The sequence below is a fragment of the Lepus europaeus genome, chromosome 13 (genome assembly GCF_033115175.1).
Source record: "Lepus europaeus isolate LE1 chromosome 13, mLepTim1.pri, whole genome shotgun sequence".
Taxonomy (NCBI): domain Eukaryota; kingdom Metazoa; phylum Chordata; class Mammalia; order Lagomorpha; family Leporidae; genus Lepus; species Lepus europaeus.
In genome coordinates, this window is record NC_084839.1 from 12,496,492 (window position 1) to 12,519,590 (window position 23,099).

The window sequence follows — 23,099 nt, forward strand, 5'->3', positions numbered from 1 at the left end:
GCAAGTATAAAGGGTTAGTTGCTTGGAAAATATTCTTGAATGTCTCATTATTTAAAGTATGCAACTGTATCTCTTAAAGAAAGTATACACATGGTGCTATAGGAGTGACTCAGAATTTCTGATATTCCTTCAGAATTTGCAAAAGGAAACTTGAAAACAATGTATCGAAGAGGCAAATGAAAAGGTTAACACCATTAAGATGAGTCTTAATGACAAAGATTTGCAGATGGGAAAACAAACTTATATTGACTATGCTAATTACCATGCTAAGTAAGTTAAGGCTGGATCACTATCAACTTACAGATGAGAAACAACCATTCAGAGAGGTTAAGTGACTTGCTCCAGAATAGGCATTGAGATCTGTCTAGATTCAAAATGTACATTTGTTCCCCACATCACAAAGCAATCATGGATTCATGAAGCACAAGCACCCTTACAACCACTACTTCAAAAACAGGATTCTTTCTGTAACGTGGTTATTAGTTCTCTCTCCTAGCAGCAATCATCTGAAAGAGTTCTGTCAACATCTCATTCCTAACTCCCTGATCAACAGTGTTCATGATGCACTCATCCACAGAATGGACAATGACTAAACGTAAGAGTTGAGTTCCTCTATGTCTGACTTGATTCTGAGTATTGTCTTTCACAATCAACATTACTTTCCCCCTTGCCCACACACTTTTTCTCCCCTGCCTACAATTCAGTTTGTTTGATGTGCAATTTTACTTAATTATCTTGTCAAGACAGATATGGAATACCTTTACTGACACATGATAAACCTCTTTTTTCAGTAAATTACAATGTGCAAAGATCTTTTTATGCCAGTAATCAATAATCCATTGAAAGAGGCTGTTATCTCCATCTGGGAACAAGCAATGAAACCTTGCTTAGAAAACAATTCTGAAGTACTGACATTTAAGACAGTAGGAAGAAATAACACGAAACCACTGTGGACTTTTCACTAATCAAATGAAGGACTGCCCTCAGAAACAGTTTAAGTGTTTTTTCCTGAACTAAATACATAGTGCACATCTAACTTTCAGAGATTAACTACAGGACGAAGCTAGCATTCCTTGTATTCAATGCATAACGCATAAGCTATTAGTGCAAATCTCACATTTAAGGTATTCTGTAATGGCTTCAAGTTGCCAATCACCCAAAAAATGATGCAGGAACAGCATGTATTGAAAGGACTTACTTTGTATAAGAAAACAAATTTATTTGAATACAGTATTGTTTACTCAATCTGTGATGATAAAATCCTCTTTGTTGACCAAAGCGTCAAGGGGAGAGGCCTAGGAGAGAGAAGAAGTTAAAGGGGAGAGAGGGAGACAGGAGAGGACAAAGGGGAGAGGACTTCTGAGAAAGGCTGGGCATGGAGTGGGAATGAAAATGCAGACAACCTGCCCACACTTTTTAACCCCACTAGGAACCCTCTGCCAAAGGCCCTGCAGTTCCTACACTCTGAAGGAAGCTGAGGTTCAGACAAAAACCATACAGCTAACAGTGGGTCATTCCAGTCCAGCTCTCAGCATCTACAATGAAACAATAAAGTTGCTGTTTTCACCCTGAAATGTTATGTTGAGCACAGATCAGATGCAGCAGGCATTTCCTCCAGACTAATCCCAAAAGGATGAAGATCTGCGAACCCAAAGGAATGGCCATTACCACAGTGAGCCTTCAGTGCTGACCACCACACCAGAAGACAAACCTACCCTCTGAATTACAGCACCTGCCTGAGGGTACCAATCCAAGATGCTAACCACAGGCAGGTTGCAGGGTGAACTGACAGGGAAGACTGGATGTGCAATGCCAGCTGAACATGCGGTTGCCCAGGGGAAACGTGGTCCAAATAATCATGGCATTTTTCATTTTTGCAAATATTTTGACCAAGTATTTTTGCAACTAAAGAATGGAATTTAACTTTTCCAGATCACCCAGGTAATGAAAGAATCAAGAATGAGTATCTGGATGTCTGCTTCTTGTCACACTCACATTTGGTGAGTTCCTTTCTGGAATCTATAGTGCAGTGTGGACTAGAATGGTGACGCTAAAGGCTAGATGACCAGTCTTCATCTCCTCCATAAGGACAGGCCTGTCTCCCATAAGACTGAATTTCCCATAAAATGTCCATTCTAACTCGTTTATATAGCTTCTTACCCATCCTTGCTTCTGAGACCAGAAGAAAGAAGAATCCAAGCAGCAAATACGCAACCAAACTATGTCAGAAGACACAATAGCACAGAAAGGGTAATCGGCATCATTTACTGAACACTTATTATATGCTAAGCACTATGTCACCGCACTTAATACTCACTGGGTATATAATTTATAAGTGATATTCATACTGACTTAAAAAATAATTGTTCAAAACTCAGATCTATAATGTTGGCCAATAGTGGTCATGGGATGGATTCAATAAATCTAGGCTGTTTCCTGAATTAACAACAGTTGCTGTTTATTTGAGCACCTACTAGGTATTTTGTATAAATCTCTTCGACCTCATTATACTTCTGCAAAATTGGATAAGAATAGCCCCTTGCATAGGAGAAAACACAGGCTTACAGGGCTAAAACAACTAGTCTATTGAGAACCAAACTAAAAGGAGAGTCAGAGAGTTGGGGCTTGTGGTAAGATTAGCCAATTCAAAGTCTGAGCACTTTCTACTGGATGTAAATAAGCCAAAACACATCTTCTTGTTATATTTCCTACAACTGTCAGAGGCTTTTTGAGTCTAGGGAGAAAAGTGGCCTTAAGAATCATAACATGGGCAAGAAAATTATAAATATATGGAAGGATGCCAATTTGGTAATGGTAGTAATCAGCTTTTTCCCATGTGTAGTACTGGTGTCTTCTTAAGCACCATAGAAATCTTGGTCCTGATTAAGTTCTCTTCAACTAAAAGAAAGATGAAAACTAAATTCGTGGCTCAATTTCAACAACCGAGTAAGACCTACGACTTGAATACCAAGGGACTTCAAAAAGTCTGTGGAATATAGAATGAAAAAATAACTTTAAGGGCTAGTGCTGTGGCATAGTAGATAAAGCCATAGCCTGCATGGCTGGCATCCCATATGGGTGCCTATTTGAGTACCGGCTGCTTTGCTTCTGATCCAGCTGCCCACTACAGCCTGGGAAAGCAGTAAAAGATGGCCCAATTGCTTGGGCCCCTGTACCTGCAAGGGAGACCCAGAAGAAGCTACTGACTCCTGGCTTCAGATTGCCACAGCTCCAGTAGTTGTGGCCATCTGGGGAGTAAACCAGTGGATGGAGGATCTCCCTCTCTCTCTTCCTCTGCCTATCGGTAACACTACCTTTCAAATAAATAAATAAATCTAAAAAACAAAAAAAACTTTAGTCTAAAAAGACTTTGAAATCCATGCATATTTTAGAAGGGAAAAAATTTTCCATGAAGTCTTTTTTTGGAAGGTTCTTTCCCTTCCTTCCTTTGAAAGGCAGAGTTACAAACAGAAAGGGAGAGACAGAACCAGTGACCTTCCATCCAGTGGTTCACACCCCAGATGGCAGTTAATGGCTGGGGCTGGGCCAGGCCGAAGCCAAGAGCATCTTCTGGGTCTCCCATGGGTGGCATGGGCCCAAGCACTTGGGCCAACTTCCTCTGTTTTCCTAGGTACATTAGCAGGGAGCTGGATCAGAAGTGGAGCAGCTGGACATAAACTGGCACCAGCATCACAGATGGTGATTTAACCCACTATACCATAATGAAAGCCCATTTACATGAACTTTTTGAAGATAGCTTGTGTGGATTTCAAAATTTTCAGTACTGCCTCTCTACTATGTATCATTCATGGTCCTGTATTGTTATTCTAATTGTCAAGTTGTGATGCACTTTGAATAATCTAAGCTATCTTAAATGCCAGGAAACTAACACGGGGATAAATCTTCCCCTCCCCATACTAACCATTCTCATATTAATGCCTCAACTGAGCCATGGTTCTTCTAACTGGAGAAGGGGCTGTGAGAGAAGACCAGAACTTAGAAATCTTCAAAATGTGACAATCTGGACACAAAGCTGACTATGTGAGCAGCAGCAGCCCTCCAGCACAAGTTCCATGTATTCACAGAAAGGCAGACGTACTACAGTCTATTCATCCCCCTGCTGATGTACCTTGCTCTTACCCCAGCTTTGCTTCTGAGACCAGAAGAAAGAAGAATCCAAGCAGCAAATATGCAACTGACTCTGATAAACAGCACCCACCAGAGTCCCACCGAGGCCCCTTCCTCCCTGCATGAATGAAGGAGACAACACTAAATGAGCCATCACTAAAGGAAATGGCATTATGGTCTCTGTCACCCAAGAAAAATCACCTGAGTAAACTAAACACCAGAGTGACTGAGAAGTCCAGACTGGAGTGCAATCAGTGTGCGGGAAGCTTGGCCTTCAGAAAGGAACAGTAAAGCACTACCCTAGAGCAAAGAACATCATTTCTCCTTTGACACTATCTCCCCAGAGGCACTGACTCAACTAATAAGAGCTGGGCAATTTCTATTATAGAAACAGAATTATCTATTTCACCAAGGCCGATTTCTAGTACCTAGGTTACCAAGTTTGATTAAAACAGTGAGGCAAACTGCAGCCTTTTAAGCAAAGAACAGGGAGCACCAAACATCACTTGCTAAATCAATATTAAGTGTTTTGCCACTCAGAAGTAATGATGCCAGGAGGTAACGATTTCCTGCTTTTGTAATTGCTCTGTATCTGCATAATCACACTGCTATCAGGTATAATAATATGCCAGCAACAGCCTTGCACAAAACTCGATTGCTTGATAATTTATAATATATTCAGAGATCAATGAAGCATCCTGTTTGTACAGATACAACATCCTTTTATGTAATATTCAGTGAAAGAAAAAGATATAAAATGAAACATCAGGATTTTTAAAGGATAATATACATTCCCAACGATTTTTACTTGAATGTATAACTGTGCCCCAAAAATGAAGTATTTATTATAAAAAATAATCACTCAAGTGGTAATTTATTAAATAGTTAAAGTGTAGATGTTAAAATGCCAAATAGATTAATAAGAAGTAAAGATGCACCACTTGACCTGGTCAGCAGGATTTGATCCCATGCAATCCTCCCTCCCTTCTTTAAACCCTTGTTTCCCATTACTTCCCTAACACGAGATTTCTGTTTTTCCTTCCCTGTTCTCAAGCTTGGTTCTTTTTGTCTTTTCCTAGCAATTCTTCCTGTGACAGTAAATGAGACCCTCAAGGTCTGTCTCAAGTCTTTCCTCTTTCCTCATTCTGTATTCTTTCCCAAAGCACATCCAAAACACAGTGCATCTGTCCCCAGTGTGCATATCATTCCCAAATCCATCTTCTCTTTTGAATTTCAGATCTTTGAGATACAACTACTAACCTGACCTTTCCTCTTGGGTGTTTTCCATATGTATAAAATCTCCTTTCCTGTGCCTTCTTCCTCTCACCTTGACCTGACCAGTCCTCCTATCTTACCAAATGATGCCACCAGCTAACAGGCAGACCAAGCAAACTCCAAAGATGATTCTTAACACCTCCCCTTTCACTTGTTCCAAATCTAGCTTACCTTATTATTCAATGTTAAGTACCATCTATTTCACCTTCTCAATATCTCTGAAATGCATTCTCTCCTGTACTTGTAAAGCCTTACTCCAAGTTACAGTCACACATCAAGCAGTCTATCACTATAATAGCTCCCTAGCTGATCTACATACGTCTTCTGGCTTCCCTAATATCTTTCCTCAGCATAGTGGCCATGGTGATCATATTATCTCCCTCTCCTTCACCAAAAGTCCTCCAACAGCCTTCTGGTATTCTTAGGAAGAAGCCAAGCATCCTCGCTAGGGCCTCCCTGGTCTCGCTGGTCCTCACTCTAATCTCACACGTTACCCCAACTCCCAGGGTTCACCCACACTGTCCCTCTGGTAGAGCCTCAGACTCATCATGTTCCTAATCCAGGCACCTCTGCACTTACTGTGTTGTACATTTCAAAAACAGCTGCTTCCTCCTAGTACTGCAATTCACTCTGACTTGATTTATGCCTCAGCTTACATGTTATTTCTCTAGGAAAGGCTTAACTATGCCAAATTTCCTACTGAACTCTCTTTTAGATGGTACTTGTCACAGTGTTAGCTTCACATTTTCCAGTTTCATCTGTCTCCCACTGCAGACCATAAGTTTCTTGACAACTAGAAAGCCTGCTTGTGCTCACCACTGTAACCCTTCTGCTTAGCACACAACAGATTATTAATAAAAATATTTGAATGAATATATGAATGACTGAGCTATCTAATTTAAGGTTGTCATTACATAAAAATAAATACTAACACACTATTTTAAGAACACTGGTGTATTAAAGACATACATTTTTGTTTTTGACAGGCAGAGTTAGACAGTGAGAGGGAGAGACAGAAAGAAAGGTCTTCCTTCCATTGGTTCACCCCACAATGGCCACCACAGCCGGCACTGCACCAATCCAAAGCCAGGAGCCAGGCGCTTCCTCCTGGTCTCCCATGTGGGTGCAGGGCCCAAGAACTTGGGCCATCCTCCACTGCCCTCCCGAGCCACAGCAGAGAGCTGAACTAGAAGAGGAGCAACCGGGACAGAACTGACACCCCCAAAGGGACTAGAACCCGGAATGCTGGTGCCGCAGGTAGAGGATTAGCCTAGTGAGCCGCAGTGCTGGCCGATATACATACATATATATATATATATATATATATACATATATTTTTTTTTTTTTGACAGGCAGAGTGGACAGTGAGAGAGAGAGAGAGAGACAGAGAGAAAGGTCTTCCTTTTGCCGTTGGTTCACCCTCCAATGGCCGCTGCAGCCGGCAAGTTGCGGCCAGCACACCGCGCTGATCCGAAGCCAGGAGCCAGGTGTTTCTCCTGGTCTCCCATAGGGTGCAGGGCCCAAGCACTTGGGCCATCCTCCACTGCACTCCCGGGCCGCAGCAGAGAGGGGCCTGGAAGAGGGGCAACCGGGACAGAATCCGGCACCCCGACTGGGACTAGAACCCGGTGTGCCGGCGCCGCAAGGCAGAGAATTAACCTATTGAGCTGCGGCGCCGGCCATATATTTTTAATGGATTTATTTATTTAATTATTTAGAAGGCAGAGTGACAAAGATGGAGACAGACAGAGAGCTCTCCCATTCACAGCTTCACTCTCCAAATGCACACAACAGCTGAGACTGGGCCAGGCTGATGCCAGGAGCCAGGAAATCCATCTGTCTCACACCCGGGTATCAGGGGCCCCAGCTCTTGAGTCAGTATCCACTGTTTCCCAGGCTCATCAGCAGAGAGCTGCAGCAAAAGCAAGTAGCCCAGACCTGAACTGGCACTCTGTTAGAGGACGTGGGCATCCCAGGTGAGTGCTTGACCAACCATGCCACAGCGCTTGCCCCAAGTATTGGAGATACATAGGGCGAGAATATACCAAGATACTATTCTATTATATCTGAGACGGAAAACAAGAATTGAATTTTACCAACTCCAAGATTCGTCTGAAATAGCATGAGAAGAAAGACATGGAAACAAGTTTGCATATGAATTATGTGCTTACCCACTATCGGTGAACAGGAACTCCAAATGGGTCATAAAAACTTCCCAGTGGGAAACACTGTACCGTTGAGCCAGGGAAAGCGCAATGCTGTAGACATTTTCCTCCAGGGTCCTGCAGCAACGTCCAGCAGCACCGGAAAGGGGGGGAAGAGAAACACAGTTGCTTACTCAGCAAAGAAATGCTCATTAGGATTGCTCTCTAGCTGCAAGGGGGGCAGTGAGTCAGTGCTCAGTGACACATTGGACAGCAATTCAGGAAAAGAACTTCCAAAAATTTTAATGCTTCTTGTTCACTGTGGTGCACTGCAACTCACCAAGGACTTGCTAGGCTGGTGGTTCTTAACCATGAATAATTTTATTCCCCCAGGGACATCTGCCGATGCCTGGAAACATTCTCTCAAGTAGGAGAAAAGGGAAAATGCCATTGGTGTCTAGTGGGCAGAGGCCATTACATACATCTCAGCACACAATACAGACTTGCCATGACAAAGAACTACCTGGCCAACAGTGCTAAGGTTAAGGAAACTCACGTCTGGACTCTAGAACTTATAATCAAGAGAGTGCATCTCTGCCCTACGGAGTCAATGACAGGCTTAGTTTAAGGAATGGCATCACCAGATTTGAGAATCTCTGAATATGTAAGAGATTTCAAGAAAATGGTCCAGAGCACTTACATTAGGGCCACTGTGAAAAGATTACTGCAAGACTCCTATTTAGAGTAGGGAAATGGAGGATGAAATTCTTGGTCGAAAGAATTGGCAAAACCATAAATGCAGAGATGAAATCTGGTCTTACTAAGTAGCATTGTTGAGACTCTATTTAACCTGGCTAAGGAAACCAGGGCATTTTCATAACTGGTTAGCCAGAGGTTGTTATACACTTCCTGTAAAGGATCACATGGTAAATACTTCATGCCATGTCACCACACTCTCTATAGCACAGTCTTCTCTCTGCCCTCCCCAGCAATCTTTAAAAATGTAAAAGCCCTTCTTTGCTTGTGGGTTATAAACATGAAAGCCAGGGGCCGGCGCCGTGGCTCACTTGGTTAATCCTCCACCTGCAGCGCCAGCATCCCATATGGGTGCCAATTCTAGTCTGGTTGCTCCTCTTCCAGTCCAGCTCTCTGCTGTGGTCCGGGAGGGCAGTAGAGGATGGCCTAAGTGCTTGGACCCCTGTACCTGCATGGGGAGACCAGGAAGAAGCACCTGGCTCCTGGTTTCAGATCAGCACAGTGCCATCCGTAGCAGCCATTTGGGGAGTGAACCAATGGAAGGAAGACCTTTCTCTCTGTCTCTCTCTCTCACTGTCTATAACTCTACCTGTCAAATAAATAAACTAAAATAAAATGGAGGCCAAGGAATGGATTAATAGTGTCAAACAATGAACAAGGTCATGGTCAACTGAAAGGATTAAAGTACCTCCACAAAATGGAACTGCAGCTCCCAGAGAGTAGCGACATTACTCATTCATCCTTTCTATTGCTTTGCAGAGGCAAATGCTCAACAAGTATTGATATTTTCACCACTTTTAAAGGTAGGAAGGAATAAAACCCTGTTGTATCCTCTTTAAAGCTACCCTTCCTGACTCCTGAGTATGTTAGCTAAGACATGTAGACATAAGACAATAAAGGACAGATACAATGCATTTTCAAAAACAACTGCCATTAACTTGGATATACAATGAGTAAGAACATGGCCTCATGCACTCAACTGAAGGTAGAGCTGAAAAATGGGAAGAAATGGGTATCCTTTTCATTTTTATTTTTTTATTTTTTTCCAGGCAGAGTTAGACAGTAAGAGTGAGAGAGAGAGAGACAGAGAGAGAGAGAGAGACAGACAGACAGACAGACAGAGAGAAAGGTCTTCCTTCCATTGGTTCACTCCCCTAATGGCCGCCACGGCCGGCGCTGCGCCGATCCGAAGCCAGGAGCCGGGTACTTTCTCCCGGTCTCCCATGCGGGTGTAGGGCCCAAGCACTTGGGACTTCCTCCACTGCCCTCCCGGGCCACAGCAGAGAGCTGGACTGGCAGAGGAGCAACAGGGACAAGTACCCGGCGCCCCCCAACTGGGACTAGAACCTGCGGTGCCAGTGCCGGCGCCACAGGCAGAGGATTAGCCAAATGAGCCACGGCGCCGGCCCAAGATTTATTTATTTGAGAGGCAGAGTTACAAAGAGAGAGAGAGAGAGAGAGAGTCTCTATCCGCTGTTTACTCCCCAAATGGCCAAAATGGCCAAAGCTGGGCCTTTCTGAAGCCAGGAACCAGGGGCCTCTTCCAGGTCTCCCACATGGGTGCAGGGGCCCAAGCACTTGGCTCATCTTCCATTGGTTTCCTAGGCCATCAAGGAAAGCTTGATAACAAGTGAAGCAGCCAGGACTTGAACCAGGACTCATATGGGATCCTGGCACCATAGGCGGAGGCTTAATCTACTGTGCCACAGTGCCAGCCCCAAAATGGGTATTCTCGTATGCAAAAATCCCATTTTCCAATCAGAACCACCAAAGCAGCAAATGCACAGAAATTTTGAAGCATTTTAAATAAGTCATCCAAAGACTGTTGTAACAGATTGCAGAGAAGATTCTATTATATATTTATCAAAAGCAAAGATATTTGTCCTCCAGGACACGCTTCAAATAGCATGTGCTAGCTAGATACTTAAAAAAGAAAATAAAGGACAGAAACTCTAGCAAAATGTAACTGATGATATAAGACATCCTTTATTTTATAAACTTTCATTCTGCATAATAACCCTCTTCTAAGAAACCACAAACATGGAACCAAGGACAACAAAATACCCAAAGGAAACACACACTGGAATTGGAATTAGGAAACCAAGACTCAATTCCTAGCTGCGTGACCTTGAGCAATTCTTTTTTTTTTTTTTTTTAGATTTTATTTATTTATTTGAGAGGTAGAGCTACAGAGAAGAGAGAAAGAGAGAAGTCTTCAATCCACTGGTTCCCTCCCCAGATGGCCACAACAGCCAGAGCTGAGCAGATCCAAAGCCAGGAGCCAAGAGCTTCTTCCGGGTCTCCCACATGGGTGTAGCGGCCCAAGCACCTCGGCCATTTTCCACTACTATCCCAGGCCATAGCAGAGAGCTGGATCGGAAAAGGAGCAGTGGAACTTGAACTGGTGCCCACAGAGGATTCTGGCACCACAGGCAGAGGCTCAGCCCACTGTGCCACAGTGCCAGCTCCAAGCAATTCTTTAGAGCTCTCTGGTTCTGATTCGTCTTCCAAAAAGGAAAGAGGTTGGGCTAAGTGATCTCTTAGGTGATTTTCAAACTAGACCTTAAATGACTTGCAAATTATGAACCTCCTGGAGAACACAGAAATAGGAAAAAAATGTTCTGTCTCTTCTTAATTGAGACTAACTTTAGGTTGTTCCTACTAACTTTCTTCTGATCTCCCTATGCCTGCCCTTATTTTAAAGTAAAACTTGGGCTGTCAGATTAGAAAAAAAGCTCAGGCTAACAAAATTATCAAAGGGTACCAGGGCTATTTTGCTACTTCCTCAAGGTTAAATGGTACTGATGAAAATACAGCATATGCTACTATCAGAATCAAGACTATCTGTTATTTTAAAACACTTTATCAGGAGAAAGGAACACCTATGAAAGAGAGGCACAATTTAACCTTTAAAGGCTAGCAGTCTAGACTGAACGTGTGCCAGTGCTTCCTGAGAACACAGCAGACTGTACAGGAAGGTGTGTGGCTGGCTCTGTGAGGATGCACTATTTTAACATGCGACAATTTCAGACAAAAATCAGTTGTGAGTCTTGCCACCTTTGGAAACCTGGGTCACTCATTTGATATCCCTAAGCATCAATTCTTTTCAACAATAAAAGGGAGATGAACATATTTTATCTTACCTTTGATTAAACAATTGTTATAATTTTATAGATCACCTTATCAACACTCTGCTCATGGTAAACTCAAAAAATTGTGGAGTTAAAAACAAAACTTTCTACTTAATAACCCACTAGGGATGAGCAAACTTTCCTGCCATCTTACACATTTGTATTTCTCAATTGGTTTGATCTATGAAAACAAACCACAGACTCTGGTATTAAACCAAAGCAAACTCTTTATCTAGAAAACAACTCCACCAACTGGGCCTTGAACCATACTGCCATCTCACACAAAGATCTGCCCCTTTCTTGAAAGACGAAGGGACAAAAAGGAAAAAGGGTAGTTGCAACTAGCTTGTGACAGACAGGAGACACTACCAGAGCTGCTTTCTAGTTGTCCAAGAGGGACCAAGGGTCCTTGAATCTGTAACACAGGGTTGTCCTCTGGCACTAAGTCGGTTATACCTAATTTTCAGCATACTGAAGAAACTAAATTATCACTTACTTCAAAAAATGACATTTCCAGCCAGGAATAAAAGGCAATCTTATTTCTAAATTTTTATCATAAGTTTTATACTTTTCACCCTGACCATGCCCTGTTATCCCTAACATGACCATAATCTTGATAATGACTGTCAGAATAATGGGAAACTTTAAGGAAAAATCTCAGTTTTTATTTAAATTTGCAGGTTCAAAGCACTGCTTCTGTCCTTCCGGGAAGACTCACACACGCTCTGCATGAGACTGGGAGAAGTGGAGGACAGCCTGTGAAGGCAGTTATGGATATAAATCTGCAAAAGCCTGTGATTAATAGTCCTGATAATTCAAGCTGTTAATGTGTATTTTAGATCCATCCCCTTACAAGACAGAAGTGTCCCTTACTCTGCCAGACCAAGGATAGTTTCTCTTTTATACTGGTCATCTGCAGTGAACCGCTGCACATCTACACCCTTGCGCAGGCCCTGAAGCAGCTGAGCCTGCGTGAAATCCAGGAGACGCTCATTGTAGTAGTGTAACTGCTTGGTCAGCAAAACAAGGTCCTCGGGCCAGGAGGCTTGTCCATGTTGAGTCACGTGACTGGTAACAGCCTTGATTAGTTCCTTAGGGTCAGCCTGCAAGAGGCAAGAAAAAAATGTATCTTATGAAAATTACACAAACATGAGCAGGTTAAAGACCACCACATGGGCACCTGCACTGTCCTTCACACTGCAAAATCAGCTGCAGAACTGGTGCTTCACCCACCCCGCAGACCACAAAGAGAGGAGGCAGAATAGTCTACAAACAGGTTTCTGGACTTCTGCTCTGTTCTTCTTCTACATCATGTTTTTAAGATTTATTTATTTATTTATTTATTTGAAAGTCAGAGTTACAGAAAAAGAAAGAGAGAGAGAGGTCTTCCATCCACTGGTTCATTCCCCGGATGGCAGCAAAGGTTAGTGCTGGGCTAGGCTGAACCCAGGAGTCAGAGCTTCTAAAGGTCTCCCATGTGTATGGCAGGGGCCCACTCGGGCCATCTTCTGCTGCTTTTCTTAGGCCATTAGCAGGGAGCTGGATCAGAAGTGGAACAGCTGGGACACAAACCAGCACCCATACGGGATGCCAGCATTGTAGGCAGCAGCTTCACCTGTTACACCACAATATCAGCCCCCTTCCACCTATTTTTAAAAATTTTCACCTACCTAAAAAATTATAGTCTTGGTTTTTCAACTACCATAAACGTATATCAGAATTCTTAAATAATACCCGATAATTTGTAATAACTTACCCTGGACATAATTTTCATCATTATTGCCTCTGGATAAATTTTTTGCAGACTACCATAAGTGTTCTCAATCTAAAGATGCAGTTCAATAACCTACTATAAATGGCTAAACAGCTGAGATGGAAAGTGCTTTCCCCAGGAGTAAGTTAAGGGGAAAAGACCCACCTCTGTTCTTGAAAACATGAACACTTCTAGTTCTATACATAAGACTCAACCAATTTTTATTCTGCTCAATTTGCAGCTCAATGAGATACTGTTCTATGAGTCTCTAATGACAATCAGAGTATTCAAAGAGGAAAAAAAACCCAGAATCCAACAGTTGATAGGAAAGGAGAATATGTGATTAACTGGCCTCATTTATTGATATTAAAGTTGGTCTGAATGTCCACACAGCAATAGCGACTCAGTTATGATTCTAGCATTACTTAACTGGGAGCTTAATCCTTGAATAGCATTAATTGAATCACTCACAGTTTCTGAAAAATACTGTATATATTTTAATATAAATGAATGGGGGGGGGGGATGGGACCAGAATCTACCTTGAGTTCTCAGAAACACACTCCCAATTACAGTCAGCTGCCAGCAGTTCTAATGTGCATGCTCTCAAACCATGCTAGAGATTTGTCAATGTCAAGTCTGTATTTCTTTTTTTTTTTTTTTTTTTTGACAGGCAGAGTGGACAGTGAGAGAGACAGAGAGAAAGGTCTTCCTTTGCCATTGGTTCACCCTCCAATGGCCACCGCGGCCGGCGTGCTGTGGCCGGCACACAGTGCTGATCCGAAGCCAGGAGCCAGGTGCTTCTCCTGGTCTCCCATGGGGTGCAGGGCCCAAGCACTTGGGCCATCCTCCACTGTACTCCCAGGCCACAGCAGAGAGCTGGCCTGGAAGAGGGGCAACCAGGACAGAATCCAGTGCCCCTACCGGGACTAGAACCCAGTGTGCCGGCGCCGCAGGCAGAGGATTAGCCTATTGAGCCGCGGCGCCAGCCTGTATTTAGAAACTTAGCCTAATATTCTCTCTTGATCCTATTAAAGAACAATGTTGGAATACTGATAAAAACCAATTAAAGAAATCTTGAGTGCCAGCAGGTGGACTAGAGTAAAAGTCAACCTTACCATATTTAATTTTCCCTCCTCTATGCATAAAATGAGTTTTACTCTCGAAAGACAAAGATATGAGTCTCCTGGGGCAGATGTTTGGCACTGGAGTTAAGAAGCTGCTTTGAAAGCCTGCACTGCATAGTAGAGTGCCTGGGTCTGAGTGCCATCTCTAATTGTGATCCTGTTTCCATTTAAAGTGCACCATAGGAGGCAGGAGTGATGGCCTGCCACCCACGCAGGGGCCCCACATTGAGTTCTGGGCTCCTGGCTTTGGCCTGGCCCAGCCCTGGCTGCTGTGGGCATTTGGGAGGTGAACTAGCAGATACAAGATCACTCTCTGTCTCTTGTTTCTCCCTCTCCCCTGTATCTGTTACAATTCAAAATTTAAAAAGATGAATCTCTTTTTTTTTAACTTTTATTTAATGAATATAAATTTCCAAAGTACAGCTTATGGATTATAATGGTAATCTCTATAGATCACAGAATCTCTTGCACAAATCAGGTACAGTAAAAGGGGGACACACCGAACAGACTTTTAAGTGAGTAGTACTAGTTTATATTCTGGCTCTCTCACTTAGTAGAGATGCAACTTAGAACAAGTTATTTCGAATCTCAGTTTCCTCCGCTATAAGAGAGTGTCAGTAACTCTTACAGGCACAAATACCATCATGTATTTTAAAGCATTCCCTTCTCCATTACTACATGAAAGCAATGTGGTCCCTGAGCTTACTCTCAAGGAATAGAACGCTAGGGACTGATAAAGAAGCACATATAAGCAGTTCACAGAAGGCACCTGATGATAAGCACCACCACAGAATCCCAAGGAGAGCTGGGGACCTGAAGGAGGGGAACAGAGTCCCTCTCAATTCTCCTGGGGCTCAGTCTCTTCAGATGCCAGAGGAGCAGCACCTGACGATCCATCACCTTTCTAAGACTCAAATGCTATGAATATATCAGAATTCGATCATCAAAATAAAACAAATCCTTGTGAATCCCTTTAGGTGTGGAAATAAGGGAGTTCTACATCCCTCTCATTTAAGCCTCTACTAATTAAATATTCAGAGCATATTTCTTTCCTCAAAAACACAATTTCAGACCAATATATTATTGCCTACAAATTCCAACACACTTCAAACAACGTTAATCTCATCTCCTTTACTAAGCAGAAACTGTCTAGAGACTCTGAATAATTTTTATTTCATAATCTTTGAACTTAAGAACAAAAAGCTAATATATCAGTCTCTGGAAGGGAAGAGGCCTAGTGTAAGCATCTATCTACTAAGTGTCATTGAGCACTGACAACCCTGGAAGACAGGCATCTCTTAGTACCATCGCTGCTTCACGGATGGATAAGCGGTTAAGAATCTTGCCAGAGACCATTAAGCTGGTTAGTGGCAGAGATATGGTATCAAGCATAATGGTTGCCAAGAACCATCCCCTTATATTTGCTATTCACAGAGGATTATCTCTTAAAATAACAAGGCTATTAACTGGCCCAGGGGATACATAGCAACCACTGAATGTAAATAAGACTTGGCATTAGAGGCAGGCGCTGTGGCACAGTGGATTAAGCTCTACTATAATGCCACCATCCCGTACTGGCCAGCATCCCATACTGGAATGTGTGTTTTGAGTCCTGGTTGATCTGCTTCTGGTCCAGCATCCTGTTAATGCGCCTGGCAAGGCAGGGGATTATGGTCCAAATACTTGGGCCTCTGCCACCCAGATGGAGTTTCTGGCTACTGGATTCAGTCTGGTCCAATCCTAACTGTTGTGGCCATGGGGAGTGAACCAGTGGATAGAAGGTATCTCTCTCTCTGTGTCTCTAGCTCTCTATCATTCTGCCTTTCAAACAAATAAATCTTAAAACAAAATGAAACAAAACAAAACCAAAGGAAAAAAAAAAAGAGAAAAAGATTTCGCATTAGATCAATTTTCAGTCATTTTAACACTGCGATTCTATATTACCATGGGTATACTTTTTTTTTTTTTTTAAAGAAAAAAAGATGCATGTATTCATTTGAAATGTAGTTACATAAAGAGAGGAAGAGACAGAGAGAAAGAGATCTTCTATCTGCTGCTTCACTCCCCAAATGGCCACCATGGCCAGGGCTGGGCCAGACTGAAGCCAGGAGCCTGGAGCTCTATTTGGATCCCCCATATGGTGGCAGCGGCCCAAGTACTTGGGCCATCTTCCACTGCTTTCCCAGGTGCATTAGCAGGGAGCTAGACCAGAAGCAGAGCAATCAGGACTTAAACCAGTGCTCAGATGGGATGCCAGCACTGCAGGTGGTGGTTTAACCTGCTGTGCCACAATGCTGGCCTCAACAATATCATTCTTCAGTATAACTCTGTGATAGCAAACACCTCCACTTAAAATTCTGTCTAAATAAGGTGGTGAACAGAGGCATCCTATTAATTCCCCAATGATAGTTTTATAGGTATCTACAAGTTTACAAACCACCAAATATTTGTTGAATACAAAGGAAGTTTTTTTAGTTCTTCAATTTACTAATTTATTGTGTAAAACATAATACTAATGAGAAGAGAAAACTTCTCACACAGGCTTTCTAGACCCCTCCCCCCGAAAAAAAGTAGTTAGGGGGTAAAAACCAAGAAATTAGCATCAAAGCCCTGGATTACTGGAACTTCCCTCCTGACCCTCGTTTCCCACCTCCAGAATTAAAGCAGCGTCTCCTGTGCAGAGTCTGCATACAGACAACATCTGGACAGCTGAGCGTGTTGGAAGTCTGGCTCCCTGTGAAATCGTCTGCTCGTCATTGGCTTTACTACTTTCTAATTTTCCTTCAAGGAACTTGACTGGTTATGCTGACTTCTAATATTCAATTTAAATTTCAGTAAAAATTCCTATCCTGAGCTTATCACTATCTTTCTCACCTTCCTTTTCCTAAATACTTCATTTCATACATTCATTCATTTGACCCCATAGCGCAAAATATTTACAGTTCCTAAAGCATTTCTCACATGACTTCTATTTGGCCTCAAACCAACCAGCGATGTGCACAGGAACCGCTGTTCCTGGTTTACAGACACCCAATCTGCCTTTGACGCATCTTGTCACCAAGAAGGGAGTCAAACTGCAGCTTTCCGCCCACTACTCTACCCGGACTGCGGAACAGGTCTCCACAAGGTTCCACATCCCGCCTCACACCTCACACTACCCAGGGTTGTTGCTGTCGTTGAGAGTACATTCAAACTTCTCTCCCACTTTTTCCCATGAAGTGTCACACAAGTATGGAAGCTTTTAACCTCTATGAAGTTTGTAAAGGTCACATGGGCTGCTTCACAAATGCCCACATTCAGTATTCCTGGTGATTTCTAAATACATCACAGGCTGGAAAATCTAACCACCACTAGGAGTTTAAAAAGGAACATGTGGAGAACTAAATTATTCTATCCCCCTACTCAAAAGATGTCAATGTAGTTCTTCAAGGGGGTGGATAAAATATGATATATTTAAAGAATATAGTCTGATCCAAGTCCCTGTAAGAACAGAATATACATAAATATTCATGACAAGAGGAAGCTCAGGGACTTAATCTACTGCTTACTAGGAGAGGTAATAAATCCATTTTCATTTATAATAGTCTCCATTTCTTAGTAATATTGTTTGTAAAGTTTTAAACAGGTGGTGTGTTTCCTCTCTAGGGTTGCTATTTGGCATGAGGTAATTTTCTACACAGTGTTTTCAATTCGTGGCTTAAAAACACACATTTTAGAAAGAGTCTACCATAAAGTTTGGAATGTCATCCCTGCTATGTTTGCTTCCCCCAGCTATAAAATTAAAGAATTTGTGTCCATTTTCAACTGATTTCCTCTCTGGAAGCTTTTTTTGCAAGGATGTGTCTTAAAAACATCACACTTTGAGATACATCTGCAATAACTATAAAGGAAAGGTGTAAGTGAACCTCAATCGAGGTACAGAACACCATGGGCAGCTCACTAATGCTTGCCTAAGCAGCAGTTATATAAACATGGACCTGTATGGCCACAATTCACTTCTGGATGGACATGAGACACTAACTTCTTATTGTAAACCGCAGAATCTAAATCAAAACGGAATGAGTGTGGCTAAAAGCTAATTGCAGATCTCTTGCTTCTGCACATATTAGCTTTGCTTGCTAACAGCTAAGGGTGTATCTTGTGAAACTATGTGGGCCCAAATTCCCAGGACTAGGCTGACTGATATGTGTCCTTCACTATTATCTTACAACCATATCTTGGATCTGTTATTGGGTTTGTTATTGTTAACTGTTATCTTACTACCATATTCTGGTTTTCCTTTTTATTGTTCACTGCATACCAGGAGTCCGGTTTGAAATTGTGAGCCCTAGTGGACAGAATACTATAAAAAGTGTAACTTGTTGTTGGGGGCCACACTCTGGTAAGGAGTGTCAGTCCCGATCGGTGGCCGGTCCCGATCGGTTACCTTGCCTCTCATTTGTCTCTTATTTGCTTCTCATCTTCAATAAAATTCATGTGTGACTGTCACTGGTTTTTGTAATACTCTATTTTAGTTGATGAGTGGATGCAACAATACCACTTTCACATCTTGAATATTTTGGCCATGTATGTATTATTTTTTAAGCATAAAAACCAGTTAATTATGACAACGCTAGAAGAGAAGGCTCTTTCGAACTGGACATTTGCCAATCATCATTCTATCAAACTAAAAAGAAAAAAGCACTCAAGGTCGGCTGTTCCAAGGACCATCTGGGAAAACTGTCAAGTTCCAGGGGCCTCTGCTGGCTGGCTCAAGATGTGCTGCCCTTCTGGAAGCACAGGCCTTGAATCAGAAAAGACAGACACTCCATCAACCCTTTTTATTCAAATCGAGCAGTCTACCTAAGTTAGTATTCCTATGGCACATATCTACAGGCAGTGGAAAAAAGAAAATGTGAAAAGACTGTGGAATTAAAACAAGCCGAACTGACAGCTGAGTGAAAGCTAAGCTTCACTGGCTGTTATTATGTGTAGGCAACAAATTGAAACCACTTTGATTTCAATTTTCAAGATGATTCATCAAGAGTTTGTCATATTTAATTCTAAACCCAGCAGTGCTATTTTATGTGAGGAAGATGCTGAAAAGACTCAAATAATGAGCCATTAGGCAGTCAATGGAAAACTCCTGGGTACATAAAAATACAGTGATTGTGCCCTCTTTCTGATCCAAGAGGGTCAGGACTCACAACTGTAAACCTAAAGCCTCAAGGCTGTCTTGATGCTCAATGGAAAAAGACACAACTCTTAAACTTGTTCACACGCCACTCAACAGTCACTGAGAAACTACAGAGGGTTAAGTCTTGTGACACACAGAGGGATGAAACTCCTGCCCACAAAAAAGGACACCACACCGAAAGAACTCTAACATCCAAAAAGGAACTGTCCCATGTGTGAACACATCTGGAGAAGAGGGAACTGGGAGAAGGCAGCTGATGTCAGCAGAGGCCAGGAGGGCTGGGGAGGGTGCACCTTGGCGCTCAGACTCTTCTGTCCCCATGGGCAGAAAGAGGATTTCAGCAGAAGGAATTACATCTGCAAGTGCACAGAGGCATGGAAAGGGATGTTTAAATTCAGAGAAATACTAAGATCTGAACAGCTGGAACATAAACTTCAAAAGAGAAACCACTGGGCACACAGACCTGGAGGGATGGGGAAGAGGCAGCCGGCTTCCTGAGGGCCTTGCTGTCATTCAGAAGGACAGATTTTACCTGGCAGACACAGTTGGGAATTACCCATTAGACCAGCACGCCAGAGACATCCCTCCATTCCCAAAAAGACTAACACTGCTACTTTCACAACAAAGTTAGAGTGGCAGTATATCCATGTAAAAAGGCAAGGAAGGCCCGGAACCAGGAACTCTAAATAACAGGATGTCACCTTCTGCAGGAGAAAACTCGTGAGTCTTCTCCAGAGATTTCTCCTCTGCAAAACAGGGTTGTTTAAAGGATCGAATCGGGGCTGGCGCTGTGGCACAGCGGGTAAACCACCATGTGCAGTGCTGGCATCCTATATAGGCACCGGTTTGAGTCCAGGCTGCTCCACTTTCCCTGGTATGGCCTGGGAAAACAATAGAAGATGGCCCAAAGTCCTTGGGCCCCTGTGAGAGGCCTGAGCCTGGATCAAGGCACAGCTATTTTAGACTAGGCCTCCAGCTTGTAACTCGGGCCTGACCGGGCCCTGAACCCTAAGCCTAAAGCTCCTGAAAGAAGAAAAATAAACTCCCCTTGCAATAACACCCCTAGCAACAGCCAATCAGGGAAATATCTAAAGTTCCAGGTGTCTTTTCAGGCACTTAAGGTGACTGATAACATCCCAAAACCCAGCAGTTTGGCACATACACCCCAGCAGCTCAGACCCTATACTTTATCCAATCATTTTAAAAAGCATCAACCCCAAAAGCCATCCAACCACCTTTACTAGGTCCATTCCCGCCACTGGATGCACTAACCAATTTTAAGAGATGTTCTTTGAATTTCCTGCAGAATAAGATGATTTGCTGAATGCTGCTATAATGTATAGGATGTCTCTGAAAACGCTATAAAAACCCTGTTAACTGAAAAGTCAGAGATCTCGATCAGACCCACTGCATTGGCGACGGCTGAGATTCCAGGCCCGGACCTGCAATAAAACTCTCGTGTGTTTTACAGCGGTATTGGCTCCTTGGTGATCTTTGGGGACAATCAAACTGGGCATAACACCTGTACCTGCATGGGAGACCAGGAAGAAGCTCCTGGCTCCTGGCTTCAGCTATTGCAGCCATTTGGGAAGTGAACCCCTGGATGAAAGACCTCTCTCTGACTCTGCCTCTGCGATTCTGCCTTTCAAATAAATAAATAAATAAAAGAAAGCTCACTTTAAAACAACAAATAAATAAAGGATCAAATGGCAGCATGAATGTGAAAAGTACTTTAGGATAGCCAAGTGCCTTTCTAGGGGTAGTTTTATGTTTCTACTGTCCATTGGTAATTCCCATAAGCAAGTCCCTAGACTGAGTGTTGTTGCTTTAATCTTCACCATGACACTTTCCTAGTACAAGGGACAGAACAGCCTCTGCTCAGTCACAGTGAAACCTGGTCACACACTGCACTTCTTCCTTCTCTAGAGTCAGGCAGCTTTCCCATGCCTGGAATTCTACATAGTAAAAGTTTAACATTATCTCAATACCTTGGGGGGGAGGGTGGTATATGACAGCCAAGGTGGTATTTCTATGCCTTTTTCACTGTGAGCCCTCTGTCTGGAAGGCTCTTTCCCGAGGTATCTAAATGATAACAAAATATGCCTCTAAGTACAATATACCAAGTATGCAGCTAATGGTGATAGTGTCTGTAGGAAATTTTCCTGGGTTGTGATTGGTTTATTCATTCTTCCTCTTCTGTTAAATAAAAATTGATGAATGAATGCCACAAATGGAACATTTTCATATATTACATGTACTTGGAAGTTCTCAGGTATATTTTGGGTGACTGTGGCAGCTAGAACTTTGATAAACATATAAAATTATTTATAATCCATATTAGGCCATGATAGGAGGACTTCTACCTCAGTAACATGTGGATCAGAGCCCAAATAAGACGCAGCGCAGGTCACAGTGGCTTCACCTGTTACACCACAATGCCTGGCCCCAGACAGTGGATTTGAAATTCTATATATTTGCTCTTAAAGTGGTGGTTTTCTTTAAGTGATCCACTACAAAGAGGGAATCACTTCCCAATGCTCACAATGTAAACCTGCAGGGCTATGACTTTCCAGAGGCAATTTTAACACTCTGAGTCCACAAAAGAAAGTACTTCTAGTTCAGGATCCTCTTAGGTCCTTTCACTCAAAGTGAACCATAAATTACAAAAAGGCTGTCTGAAGCCTGTGGCAATTACGAATAACTCGCTTCAGCATTTCATCTGTGCCATCAGTACTCTCGCTCCCTCTGACCATAAAAGAGAGAGCACAGTGTAGCTCAGAGTATTGCACTGCCCTCTCTCCTGAAATGCACTGGGCCCCTTCATTTTGGGCAGTGAGTTAAAAAAAGGGTTCTCCATTTAGCATCTCTGGCTGCTTGAGCCCTTTCTAAGAACTTAGTAAACAATCATGAACTAAGTGAAAGCAGTTAGGGGGAAGAAACAGCATTCTCAAAAAATATTAAAAACTCTACCTTTTTTTCTTTTCCATGGTTTCTTGGCTTTCCATGCCTACAATACTCTCATGGGCTCTTCAGCCAGATCCAAATGCCTTAAGGGCTGATTCTGAGGCCAGAGTGTTGTTTAGGACGTCTGCCATTCTATGAGTCTGCTGTGTATCCCACTTCCCATGTTGGATCTTTCTATACCTTTTTGATTCTATCAGTTAGTATTAGCAGACACTTGTCTTGTTTGTGTGATCCCTTTGACTCTTAGACCTATCAGAGCCATCGAATGTGAACTGAAATTGATCACTTGGACTAGTGAGATGGCATTGGTACATGCCACCTATTGGAATCCCCTGGCTCATTTTTAACTCCACCATTTGCGGCAAGTCTGATTGTGCATGTCCCAAATTGTACATCTCCTCCCTCTCTTTTTCCACTCTTAAATTTAACAGGGATCACCTTTCAGTTAAAATTTAAACACCTAAGAGTAATTGTGTGTTAATTACAGAGTTCAACCACTAGTACTAGAACAACAACAACAAAAGAAGAAGACCTAAATGAAAGATCTCTGGGAGTGAGATCCCAGTGGAAAGAATAGGGCCATCAAAGAAGGAGGTACCTTTCTCTGAAGGGAGGAGAGAACTTCCACTTTGACTATGATCCTATCG

The 23,099-nt window shown here is 42.7% G+C and overlaps 1 protein-coding gene across 1 annotated transcript in view; it reads right to left on the bottom strand.

Moving 5' to 3' along the window:
• NBAS (NBAS subunit of NRZ tethering complex) overlaps positions 1-23,099 on the bottom strand; it is a 427,776-nt gene that overhangs the window by 122,605 nt on the left and 282,072 nt on the right. The window contains exons 41-42 of the mRNA XM_062208974.1: positions 12,308-12,537; positions 7,575-7,685 (exon numbers count right to left, since the gene is read on the bottom strand). Of these exons, the coding sequence (XP_062064958.1) occupies positions 7,575-7,685; positions 12,308-12,537 (341 nt within the window). The remainder of the gene's footprint in view (positions 1-7,574; positions 7,686-12,307; positions 12,538-23,099) is intronic.